This window comes from Bubalus bubalis, chromosome 2, assembly GCF_019923935.1.
Source record: "Bubalus bubalis isolate 160015118507 breed Murrah chromosome 2, NDDB_SH_1, whole genome shotgun sequence".
Classification (NCBI taxonomy): Eukaryota; Metazoa; Chordata; class Mammalia; order Artiodactyla; family Bovidae; genus Bubalus; species Bubalus bubalis.
In genome coordinates this window covers 168,111,012-168,124,397 of record NC_059158.1, presented here as the reverse complement: position 1 = coordinate 168,124,397, position 13,386 = coordinate 168,111,012, and the positions used below count along the sequence as shown (strand labels likewise).

General features: G+C 41.4%; 1 protein-coding gene across 5 annotated transcripts in view; it reads left to right on the top strand.

Moving 5' to 3' along the window:
- The first annotated feature begins 506 nt into the window (after nucleotides 1–506).
- SLC19A3 (solute carrier family 19 member 3) overlaps nucleotides 507–13,386 on the top strand; it is a 34,063-nt gene continuing 21,183 nt past the window's right edge. The window contains exon 1 of one of the 5 annotated variants that reach the window (XM_045164616.1): nucleotides 507–661. Coding sequence is in view for 2 of the 5 variants with exons in the window: in XM_044937923.2 (XP_044793858.2) it covers nucleotides 1,193–1,265 (73 nt within the window). In the remaining 3 variants the exon portion in view is untranslated. Of the gene's footprint in view, nucleotides 662–723; nucleotides 1,266–2,165; nucleotides 2,215–4,266; nucleotides 5,012–13,386 lie in introns of those variants that run through there. The other 4 variants (XM_044937923.2, XM_006047112.4, XM_045164618.1 and 1 more) reach the window with 4 other exon arrangements.

Sequence of the window (13,386 nt, the reverse complement as noted above, 5' to 3'; positions counted from 1 at the left end):
TGTGTTTCACTATCTCCCAGAGTTTGCTCAAATTCATGTCCATTGAGTGGATGATGCTATCTAACCATCTCATCCTCTGTCGCCCTCTTCTCCTTTGCCTTCAGTCTTTCCTGGCATGAGTTGGTTCTTCACATCAGGTGGCCAAAGTATTGGAGTGTCAGGTTCAGCATCAGTCCTCCCATTGACTATTTAGGGTTGATTTCCTTCCAGATTGACTAGCTTGATCTCCTTGCAAATTTACACGAAATGTCATATTTAAAAGCAGATGATTGGCACTGCTCCCAGTGTCTCTTGCGCTGTCTCACTGGGTATCAAGCGGGTATGGATACACTACTTTCAGTTGGTCTTTCTGCATACAGAGGTGTTTGCCCACAAACCGCGGATTCCCGCCTCCAGTTTAAAGGTTCTGGAAGCTTGTGAAGAGCACTCGAAAAACGTTGGAGCGGGGCTTCCGACTCCTAGTAGGGCCGGCTCCGCCTCCGCCCCGCCCATGGCCCCCGCTCCAGCCCGGTCTCGGCCCCGCCCACTACCCCGCCTCGCCCACGGCCCCGCGCTACCTTTAGAGCCTGGTTCACTGGACCGGACTGGCGAGGTTACTGGTCCCCCGAACTTGATAACCCAGGCTGTGAGCGAGCTGGTGAGCAGAAATCCCCTGCTGTAGGTAAGGATGTCTCTGGGAGGTAAATTAATTGATGAAACAGATACCTTCATCCTTCGGCCGCCTTGTCTCCCCTCCCCCACCATTGGGAGCGCGAGGGGGCGGGCACCTGCGCTGCTGCGGGCGGGTTCAGACTGGCCTGGGTTACACGCCACCCCCGCCCCCCACCCCCAGCCCTTGGCGGACTCCCAGCTCCTTCCTGCTGCGGCTCCCCTGGGATCTACAGCCCTGCCAAACACAGTGCTGAGACGCGCGCAAGTAGATTTGGCTAGAATTGTTACTCTCAACCATCTGGAAAAAACAGATTACATAAAACCAGAATTCTGATAAAGGGCCAGCATTCCCCATGGTTACATCCATGGTCACAGATTTTTAACTGTAAAGAAATCTTAAAACACAATTCTGAATCCTCATCCAAGAATGTCGAAGAGGTCCTAGTGAGGGAAAGAACGGAAACTTTGAAGTTAGGAGATCTGGGACCCTGTTGAGATGACTGTGATTGAAGTTAACAGATAACGCAACGTGTACCTTACAATGATACTCTGGAAAGGATACCATTCATCAAATAACGTGTATGACAATGACTCATCAAGACCTTGTTGCCGCGGTAAATATGCAAAAAGTTTGAGCTTGTGGAGTGCTTAAAATTTTTCAAGGGTAATGGAAATAATATTTTATAAAAATACACAGAAGAGTTTTCCGTCTGCAGACATCAGAGTCTCCTGAGGTAGAAGATGTGTTTCATTAAGATATATATTTTAAAGAGCCGTAAACATAACTTCCAGATGCAGACATACTTCCCTTTGTTGAGTTTTATATACAAACTGAAGGTTTGGGCAACCTCACCTCTTCCAGCAAGTCTATCCGCACAATAGTTCCAGCAGCATTTGCTCCCTTCTGTGTCTGTCCCTTTTGGTAATTTTTGCAGTATTTCTGACTTTAAATTATTATTGTATTTGTTACGGTGGTCTGTGGGTTTTGCTGTTACTCCCACTATTTGCTGAAGGCTCACATGATGGTTAACATTTTTTCTTACTGAAGTATTTTTAAATCAAGGTATGAACATGGGTTTTTTTAAGACATAATGCTATTGCATGCTTAATAGACTACAATATAGTGTAAACATAAATTTTTACATGTCCTGGGAAAGGAAAAAGCTCCAGTGACTCTCCTTATTGCAATATTTGCTTTATTGGGGTGGTCTGGAACTGAACCCATGATAGCTGGGAAGTATGCTGGTATGTTTTTCTTCAGACTATTTTAGTGGTAGCTGAAATGGACAAAAATACTAGCTTCTTTCAGTCATTATTGGTTATGGACCAACAGTGGTGTCTCAAGTTTGGGTAATGGTAAGTGCAATTCAAGCGTAAATATTTAAAGGTGAATTGATTTGGCTCTCTTCCCAGGTGGCGCTGTGCTTAGTCTCTCAGTCATGTCCCACTCTTTGTGACCCCATGAGCTGCAGCCCGCCAGGTTCCTTTGTCCATGGGGATTCTCCAGACAAGAATACTGGAGTGGATTGCCATGTCCTCCTTCAGGTCATCTTCCCAACCCAGGTATTAAACCCAGGTCTCCTACATTGCAGGTGGATTCTTTACTGTCTGAGCCACCAAGGAAGCTAGTGGGAGACATAAGAGATATGGGTTCCATCCCGGAGTAGGAAATGGCAATCTGCTGGAGTAGGAAATGGCAACCCACTCCAGTATTCTTGCCTGGAAAATCCCATGGACAGAGGAGCAAGGTGGGCTACAGTCCATGGGGCCACAGAGAGTCAGACACAACAGAGCAACCAAGCGTGCACACACACAGAGACACAAACACAACCTTAGCAGTTTAGGTGAAATGAACTACTGTGTATGTTTCTGGAAATTACGGTCTCTGAACTATGCAGGCCCAGCTGTGTTCGTTCTGGTTGGATTTGCAATGCCTGCCTGTATGAGGGCAATGGGAAGGGAGGTGGACTGATTCCCTCATAGGGGCCGAGAACCAGATGGAGCAGTTCCTGAGGCAACCTAATGCGGTGGATGTGATTATCTACATTTTAAGAGGTGGCTTGGAAAGGTTAAGTACACAAGGGTGGGGCAAGGAGGAATATGGGCTTCAAACTCCAAAGTCTCTTTCCACAGGACCATACTGATCACAGCAAACCCAAACCTAGGCGGAGGCGGGGGCAGGGGGCAGGGTGGGGGGGGGGGGTGGAATTAAATAAACAAGCTTAAGGCTGGGCAGTCTGTAGTGAGATGTCAAAATATTCAAGCTGATTTGGTAGTTTTAACAACTAGTCCCATATCATTTAAATTCAGAAAAGTAAATTAAAGGTTATGTGCATAGGGCCGAGGCACAGCAAATACTTAACAAGTATTAAAAGATAATTTTCAGAAAGAAATAGTCATGACTCATACAGATATAAAATAAATGCATGCAATAAAGATTTTGTTAACTCATTAATAAGGAAACCGAGACCCAGGTTCGATCCCTGGGTCGGGAAGGTCCCCTGGAGAAGGAAATGGCACCCCACTCCAGTACTATTGCCTGGAAAATCCCATGGACAGAGGAGCCTGGTAGGCTACAGTCCATGGGGTCACAAAGAGTCAGACACGACTTAGCGACTCCATTCCACTTAAAGCTGTTAGAACCAGATCAAAGAAGAATCCATGAAATTGGTACATTTATAGATCAGGAATGTTGAAATGGAGGTAAAACTGGTTTTCCATGGAAGAGAGGGGCAAAAGGCTATGTCTTCCTTGGATAGAACTCATTTTCATGTCTACAGACAAGAGTTCTTTCACATTGCCTGTGAGTTATTACAATTCAGGGCTCAGTCACTCAGTCATGTCTGACTCTTGGTGACCCCATGACTGTAGCCCACCAGGCTACTCTGTCCATGAGATTTCTCAGGCAAAAATCCTGGAGTGGGTTGCCTTTTCCTTCTCCAGGGGATCTCCCCAACCCAGGGAAAGAACCCATGTCTCCTGCATTGGCAGGTGGATTCTTAAACCCCTGAGCCATCAGGGAAGCCCAAGTTACTACAGAGTTGTAAAATAGCTCAAACAATGCCTAGGTTTTCCTTGAAACACCACTTTCCCCTCCACTTCTACCCACTCCGTATTTTTGACTAGTTACCACACTGCATTTCAGTGACTGGATGTGATGGTTGACTTCTATCATAGTCGTCCACCAGTTTAAATAGGAATGGTTAAATAGGAATATCCCTCCAGCTACATCAGACACCAGATTTATCTAACCATAGACACACAGAGAATAAACCATCTGAGAGGGGATGATCAATTTATCAACAAATGTTTTGTGCAAATTAAAAAAAAAGTGATGCCAAATATGATAAAATAAGACTTGAAGCATGTATTTTAAAGGTCACTTATATCTACTCTTGCTATGGTTTTGACCAAAAGCAGAACTACCTCAGCCTGAATATTGAATGTTATTGTTGTTGTTCAGTCGCTAAGTCGTGTCCAATTCTTTGGGACCCCATGGACCGTAATCCGCCAGGCTCCTTTGTCCGTGGGATTTCCAAGGCAAGAATACTGGAGTGGGTTGCCATTTCCTTTTCCAGGGGATCTTCCCAACCCAGGAATGGGACCTGAGTCTCCTGCATTGACAAGAGGATTCTTTACCATCTGAGCCACCTGGGAAGCATATAGAATATCTGGACCTAATTACTTTTTGAAGTTGTGTGGATGCTTCATTTCAGTGAGGAGTCCATGGTTTTGGGTTTGATTGGTTTGGGAGGAGGGAGATACCTGAAGGATTATGAGTGGGTGGTGGGTAATAGGGCTACTTCATAGTTTCCTGCGATTCTAAGTCACTTCGACAAAATTCTGGAGAAACTAGATTACTTTAGTAATATTACTCAGAAGAAAGTGTTTTGATATGTTTACCTCCCTAATCATCTGTTGCAGAAGGTAATAGCAACCCACGCCAGTATTCTTGCCTGGGGAGTTTGATGGACAGAGGAGCTGGCAGGCTACATACAGTTCATGGGGTCACAAAGAGTCAGATACAGCTGTGCAAGTAACTTTCACTTTAAATCATCTGTGTTTTAGAAAAATCTGAATCTTGATCTTATTCAACAGCATTCCAAAGAGGGTGGCTTCAGAAGAGGGTGGGTTCCAAGATAAGAAAGCATTAGAAGGAGGTGTGGTTTGGTGCATATAAAGCCATTGCTCCTGACAACTCAGTTCTGAAGGAGGAGGACTTGAGACTCCAATGAAAGGAAGGGACATTGTGATAGGGACTCACAGCGGCTGGTGGCAGGAGGGAGCCAGATTTGGATCTGAAGGCAGGAAATTGGACTAGGTTCTAGGAAGAAATAAGTTCAGGGCACAGAAGGAACAGGTAACTCTGACTCTATCTGTATTATTTTTTAGGATGTTATATGTGGTCAGACTTGCAAAGTTTGTTGGCCTGTCCTGGGTTTGATTTATGAGCCCTGTTTCCATTCTAATATTCTAGGACAGACCCAATTTCAAAGATGCTGTTCTATTTTCAGATTAAATTGAGGGCCTGCTCCAATGTAGAATTTGGGAAAACCTTAGTAGTTGCAGCAGTAGGAAAGTTCCAGGGCTTTGGAGAGTCATACGCAGTAAAATGCTCTGATGGGGGGTGAGGGGGTGGTGGAAGGTAAGGGATATGTTTCTGTTAATTGAAGTATAATGTACATGCAATATACAAAGTATAGATTTTTAGCTTGAGTGTCTATAATTGCATACATGTATGTAACACTAGCATACCAGAACTTAGGATATTTCATTATCCCCAGAAAGTTCTCTCATGTGCTTTTACAGACAGTTGCCACATCCTGCCCCTCCTTCTGATTTTAATCAGTGGTGTATCATATAAGGATGTTTTTGTGTGTCTGGATTCTTTTTAGGCAGCATAATATTTGAGATTTACTTGTTTTGGTCCATGTATTAATGATTCACTCCTTTTTTAAAAATTACCTTTATTTATTGAGGCATATAATATACATAAAATGCAAATAGATTCTGACAAATCCAAGTTTATAATCACCACTACAGTAAAAAATAATAATAATAATTTTTTTTTTAAAAAAGGAAAAAAAAAAAAGATGTAGAGCTTTTTCATCACTCCAGAAAGTTCCCTTGTGTTCCACTGCAGTTAGTCCCCACCCCCATCTCCTACCCCATGCAACTACTGACCTAATTTCTATCACTACAGATTAGTTGTGCTTGTTTTAGGGCTTTATATGTATTAATGAAACTGTATGGCTTTGAGTCTTGGTTCTTTAGAACAGCATAATGTTTTCCATATTCACCCAAATTTTTGCAAATAATTCATTCTTTTCTATTGCTGATTAAAATCAGTATTAGTTGCTTAAATATACAGTATTGTTTATTCATTCACCTTTTAATGGACATTTCAGTTGCTTCCCTTTTTTCTTTTTTACTATTATGAATCACATGAACTTTCTTATATAGATTGCCAAAAGGTTTTCCAAAGAATTGGTACCATTTCACTTTGTCCCAAGCAACTGTCTCAACCCAGTTGCACTAAATCTTTGTGAACATTTGGCATGCTAGTGTTTTTGTACTTAGACCTTCTAGTGGTTATGAAGCATTTTCTGTGATTTTCCTTTCTGGTTTCTAAATGGTATCTCTTAAAGAGCAAATATGGTTTTTTAATGAAATTCCATTTATCTTTCTTTTTGTTTTAAGTTTAGTCCTTGTTGTCATTGCAATGAAATATTTACCAGCCCTGGTCATAAAGATCTGTTTTCTTCTAAATGGTACTCTCTGGTACTAGAGTCTATTATGTGAAATTAGTTTTTCTGTATGGAATGAAGTAGTGATAAGTATTAATGCATTTTAAATAAGATGAAGTCACAGCTAAAATGCAGTCAGTCTCTCAGTAGAAACTGGTGAAACCACTCTCCAACCTTGATTTTGCAACAGAGCAATAGTAGTTAAGCAATTCCCTGGAGTCATTTCCCCAGGCCTTCCTCCAGCATCAGCTTGCCTTGCTTAAGCAGAGTTGGATTTGGATGTTTTACTCAAAATTATATTCTCTTCTGTTTTAGTAGTAAATGGATTAAAAGGCATAATTAGTTGTTATACTCTTATCAGCAAAATGCAGATGTTTCACTTTTCAGTGATTAAATTTTTGATTTGCGTCTGTCTGGTGAGGGGCTTGGTGTGGCAGGGTTGAAAAATCTAAAAGGGGAGCTTGAGTTTTTTGGAAAATGTAACAAATATTGGCCCTAACTCTATTTTCACAAAAGCTTTGGGCCTTGGGGAGTGAAGTGAAAGTGAAGTTGCTCAGTCGTGCCCGACTCTTAGCAACCCCATGGACTGCAGCCTATCAGGCTCCTCTGTCCATGGGATTTTCCAGTCAAAAGTACTGGAGTGGGGTGCCATTGCCTTCTCCGTTGGGGAGTGAAGCCATTTGCACATGTCATCTACTTCCCAGCTTCCCAGCCCCTTTGGAATTTAGAGGCTGTGTGATGCATGATCCCTTTGAATTACCAGTCTCTTGCTGTGTTGTTTGAGATAGGTGTGAGATTCTGGAGAATAATGTGAAAATTAGGCCAGTCCCCTTCTCAGATGCTGGTTGTCTTGTCAAGCACCCTCTCAAAGGCGAATGGAACAATTAGTAAGGAGGGGTGGATGGGAATGGGGTAGAGACTGGGGCTTCTAGTTTCCCTCTAAATTACCAGCATCTCAGCTAGTTCTGGCAGCATCTTCTAAACAAGCATGGAAGAGGATTTGATAAAATGATTGCTTGGTGCTGACCCATCCCTTGTATTCCAGGTAAATGTTCTGGGAAACTTCTGCAAAACCAGATTTGGAGAAGGTCTTTGATCAGGTCACCTAGACCCCTGCCTCAGGGAGCCCCACAGCTCTGAAAACTGCCTCTGAGCAGAATTCCATCTTCTGGGAGTGGGTGGAGTAATCTAATCAACTAAGATTTTTAGCTAGGAAATCTACCCAGACCTCAAAGAACCAGAAAGCCCAGTTCTTGCTTTTTAATAGCTGCCTTCCTATGCAAATTAAAATATATATTTAGAAATACCTATGGTCGTAAGAGTTTTTATGCATATACACAGCCTTTGGATTAGGAAATAGGACACTGCCCATGCCTAAAATTTAGATGAAGTTGTCATAGGCCCAATATGTTTCCCTGTGGCATATAGGAATAATACATGAAAATTTTTTATGTGAACAAATGTGGAAAAGGTTTGTTCCACACAATGAGTCTACAAGTGAAGACTAACTGAAGTACATACAGCAAAGTGGAGGGTCTGGACTTTAAGAACCAAGAAATGTGAGTTCTGGGTTAACCTTGCAACTCCTTGAAAAGGAGTCAATTTTTTTGTTTGCTTACCATTTAAAAAAGTTTTATTTTCCCCACATTGTAGAATTATAATGACAAATGAACTTCTTTTGCAGTCCATATAAGAAAATTGAGAGTTTCAGAGATGATATTATAAAGTCCAGGAAATACCTAAGATTATTACTAAAGCTATGCACATTCATATGAAAAAGAATGTTTGCTTGAAAGCAGTTAGAAAGATTTAAGGATATGGTTAAATAACAGTAGAAATGGAAAAAGTCAATAACACAGCAATTCTTGGAATAAAAGAGAAGAGGAAAAACTGAACTCTATACCAAGACACTAAAAACATGCAAGAGATTGCATAGAAAGAAATTTTTCCAAGGCAGATAGAAACACCCAGCCCAACTGTTCGTAGTTGAAAGACAAGTAAATCTTCATTTTTTTTGCTTCAGGAAATAAAGAAAAACTTACGAGCACCTCAAAGTGAAGTCAGATAAGACATGCCAGTAAAGAGATTATGTTAAGAAGGTTACCGCCCCCACATACCCCGAGAAAGGGAAGCAGCAGTAAAAATATGGGACCTTCTAGACCTAGATCCATGTCCCGTTCTAACTGTTGCCTCCTGACCTGCATATAGGTTTCTCAAGAGGCAGGTCAGGTGGTCTGGTATTCCCATCTCTTTCAGAATTTTCTACAGTTTATTGTGATCCACACAGTCAAAGGCTTTGGCATAGTCAATAAAGCAGAAATAGATGTTTTTCTGGAACTCTTGCTTTTTCCATGATCCAGCGGATGTTGGCAATTTGATCTCTGGTTCCTCTGCCTTTTCTAAAACATCTGGAAGTTCACGGTTCACGTATTGCTGAAGCCTGGCTTGGAGAATTTTGAGCATTACTTTACTAGCATGTGAGATGAGTGCAATTGTGTGGTAGCTTGAGCATTCTTTGGCATTGTCTTTCTTTGGGATTGGAATGAAAACTGACCTTTTCCAGTCCTGTGGCCACTGCTGAGTTTTCCAAATTTGCTGGCATATTGAGTGCAGCACTTTCACAGCATCATCTTTCAGGATTTGAAATAGCTGCACTGGAATTCCATCACCTCCACTAGCTTTGTTCGTAGTGATGCTTTCTAAGGCCCACTTGACTTCACATTCCAGGATGTCTGGCTCTAGGTGAGTGATCATACCATCGTGATTATCTTGGTCGTGAAGTTTGAGTGAACTCTGGGAGTTGGTGATGGACAGGGAGGCCTGGCATGCTGCGATTCATGGGGTCACAGAGTCGGACACAACTGAGCAACTGAACTGACTGAACTGAGACCTGGATCCAAATGAGAGACTGAGAGACGCTGGAGACTTAAGAGTAGAATATGAAGGGACCCTGGTGAGATGGCTGTGGATTCTAATGAAAAATAATCATTATCTGCCTGCCAGCAAAAAGAGAAAAGAACATGTAGGTCCCAGAGTAGTTTAGGAGAGTCACTTCCAGTCGAAAAGGTGTTGGTGGTTTGGGGGCTTGTTCAAGGCCCCCAGGACTGGCTGGTCACCCCAGTGGTGCACGTGGCAATGTACGCCCAGGGCCCATGTGATATGCTGCCTGTGTGTACAGATGGCACAACTAGATCTGGTCTGTGAGGCAGGCTGAGCCAGGAGACTGCCACCTGCCAGGGGCCACCGTGGCTCAGCAGTGACCAGAGGCTAAAATTCAGTGCTCAGCTCACCTGTCAGCAGGAGCTCACCCTCCTAGGAGCACTCCAGGGTATCCCAGGCTCCAAATCTCTTGATTCATTCAGCCTCCCTTGTTACTTGCAGCATCTTCATTGTAGATTTCAAGTCATGGTAGTCTGCTAGGCTGAATTTTGTTTGGAGACCATCTTTTTTTTCCCTTTTTTCCCCCTCTTTCATCCTATTGCCTGCTGCAGTGTTTTTATACCTTTTTAAAAATGGTGATGGAGCATGGAAGTAATATGTGAGAATTGCTGCCACAGGAACAACTTTTGAAAGGGTTGTCATATTTGGAAAACACAGAAAGGGGAAAGATAAGCATATTCTTTCAAAACTGCCAACTCAGAAAATCAGTGTGATTCATATCCTCAGGTTAGATTCACTGAAGCAAAGGGAAGTTTAAAATACTCTTTAGGAGGAGGAGAATTTTGTGTGGAGTCCAAATGGAATGATAAATGGATAAAGTAGCAAGAGAACAGCTTTTTCAGGATGGTGTGTTGCTATGAAGGCTGTGGGCCTCCCAGACAGAACAGGTGTTCTAATGATGATGTAGACAGGTGAGTTTATTATGAGGGATGTGATTAGATATTTAGTTCTCTTCTTTCCTCTGCAACGTCTAACCCAGTGGCTATATCTGCAGTAAGGTAATGTAAAGTCCTGGTCATAAAGTTAACCCTTGAACAACATGGTTTTGTGCTGCATAGGTGTGCTTGGTCATAGACTTTTTTCAGTGGTAAATACTACAGTAGAACACAGTCTGTTCGGTTGTATCCATGGGTCCAGAATCGTGAATAGAGTAGAACAGTGGACCTCAGAAAGCCAACTATAACTTCTACTCTGATTTTCAACTGTGTGAAAAGATGGCATCCCTAACCCCCTGTGGTTCAAGGATCAACTGTATTGATGAACTGATAATCCAAACTAAAGTTTTGGAAGAAACAGGCATACTCTGCAGTGCACTTTGATACTTACTGTTTTTTATGAAACATTTTTTTTTAATTCTATTGACAACCCACTAGAATTTTTTGACACTGACCATCTGAAAGACACAGTTCTAAAATAAATTGGAATTGGAATTCTGAAGATATAGCCAAGCAGTCTCAACACAGTGTGAGAGGAAAGATTATTGACCTTGTAATTAGAAAAACTGAGTCCAAGTCCAGGTTTCGATGTTGGTTAAACATGAAAACCAGTGCAAATCTTGTCTCTGGCCCTTGGTTTCATTACATATAAAACAAGGACAATACCACCTCCTTTATCTACTTCATAAAATTTTCAGAAAAAAATTGAAATAATTGGCAGCCACTGAGGAAAACAATATGGAGAATCCTTTAAAACTAAAAATAGAATTACCATATGATCCAGCAATTTCATTCCTGGGTATATAATCCAGAAAAAATAAAAATACTAATTCAAAATGACACATGCATCCCAGTGTTTAGAGTGGCACTCTTTATAATAGCCAAGACATGGAAGCAGCCCAAGTACCCATCAACAGACAATTGAATTAAGAAGATGTGGTGTGCGTATGTGCAATGGAATATTACCCATAGAAATACTACCATCTGCAGCAACATGAATGGAGAGTATTATGCTTGGTGAAATAAGTCAGACTAAAACATGCTACATGATACCACTTGCATGTGGAATCCAAAAATGTATACAAATGAATGTGTATACAAAATAGAAACAGACTCAGACATAGAAAACAAGCTTCTGGTCACCAAAGGAGAAAGGCAAGTAGGGAGGGACAAACTAGGAGAATGGGATTAACAAATAAAAACTACTATATGTAAAATAGATAAGCAGTAGGGATTTACTGTATACCACAGGGAGCTATATTCAGTATCTTCTAATAATCTATAATACAAAATAATCTGAAAAAGAAAAAAATATATATATAACTGAATCACTTTGCTGTACACTTAAAACACACAATATTTTAAAGTGACTGTACTTCGGTTTAAAAAAATAATTTTCCAGATGTAAAAATTGTACAAAGAAATTGCATAAGTAACTTGATTATCATAGTCATAGCCATGATGACAGTAAATAATAGCATGTCAATAAGATAAAAATATAGTGACCAAAACTTCCAATCATTGTGAGACCAGTAGCCTCAGGTTTCTCCAGGAGGAGAGCGAGGATTTGGGTGATAACCAGGTGGTTTGGTTGGAATCCTAGAGCTCATATCAATAGTGCTTTCCAGGGTAGCTGGCAAGGAAATGAGGAGGTGGTGGAAATGGTGCCATGGAAGTAGGAAGCATTACCCATCAGAGAAAAGGAAGATATAACCTTGGAACCACAAACCCAACCCTGAATTCAGCTTTAGCCTTTTATAGCTGAGTGCGCATGAGCTTTGGGGAGGCTCAGTTTCTGTGTCTGAGCAATTGGGGGCCATGTATATATTTTATATATATATATAATGTATAATACATAAATTACAATTTTATATTATAAATATATCATATAAATATACAATTTGATAAAATATATAATATGTTTACATTGTTATTTAAATAATATATGCATTAAAATATATAATGTATAATAAAATATGTGGGTGTGGGGGTGTGTGTATATATATATATATATATATATATAAATAGCTCTGGCAACTGAAGGAGCCAGTTGTTGGTCAGTCGCTAAGTTATGTCTGACTCTGCAACCCCATGGATGGCAGCATGCCAGGCTTTCCTGTCCTTCACTATCTCCTGGAGTTTGCTCAAATTCATGTCCAGTGAATTGGTGATGCTATCTAAAAATCTCATCCTCTGCTGCCCTCTTCTCCTTTGCCTTCAATCTTTCCCAGCATCAGAGTCTTTTCCAGTGAGTTGGCTCTCTGCATCAGGTGGCCAAAGTATTGTAGCTTCATTAGTCCATCCAGTGAATATTCAGGGTTGATTTCCTTTAGGATTGACTGGTTTGATCTCCTTGCAGTCCAAGGGACTCTCAAGAGTCTTCTTCAGCACCACAATTCGAAAGCATCAATTTTTTGGTGTGCAGCCTTCCTTATGGTCCTACTCTCACATAAGCCATGGTGTTTTGTTTAGGGCTGAACACAGGCACTCTGGGGCCACAACTGGACAAGCAGTTTAGGTTGGATGGGACAGAATAGGTCACAACCAGAGTTATGTGTGCCTATCAAGGGATTCTGTATTCCAAGGCCAAATTTGCCTGTTACTCCAGGTGTTTCTTGACTTCCTACTTTTGCATTCCAGTCCCCTATAATGAAAAGGACATCTTTTTGGGGTGTTAGTTCTAAAAGGTCTTGTAGGTCTTCATAGAACCGTTCAACTTCAGCTTCTTCAGTGTTACTGGTTGGGGCATAGACTTGTATTACTGTGATATTGAATGGTTTGCCTTGGAAATGAACAGAGATCATTCTGTCGTTTTTGAGATTGCATCCAAGTACTGCATTTCGGACTCTTTTGTTGACCATGATGGCCACTCCATTTCTTCTGAGGGATTCCTGCCTGCAGTAGTAGATATAATGGTCATCTGAGTTAAATTCACCCATTCCAGTCCATTTCAGTTCGCTGATTCCTAGAATGTCGACATTCACTCTTGCCATCTCTTGTTTGACCACTTCCAATTTGCCTTGATTCATGGACCTGACATTCCAGGTTCCTATGCAATATTGCTCTTTACAGCATCAGACCCTGCTTCTATCACCAGTCACATCCACAGCTGG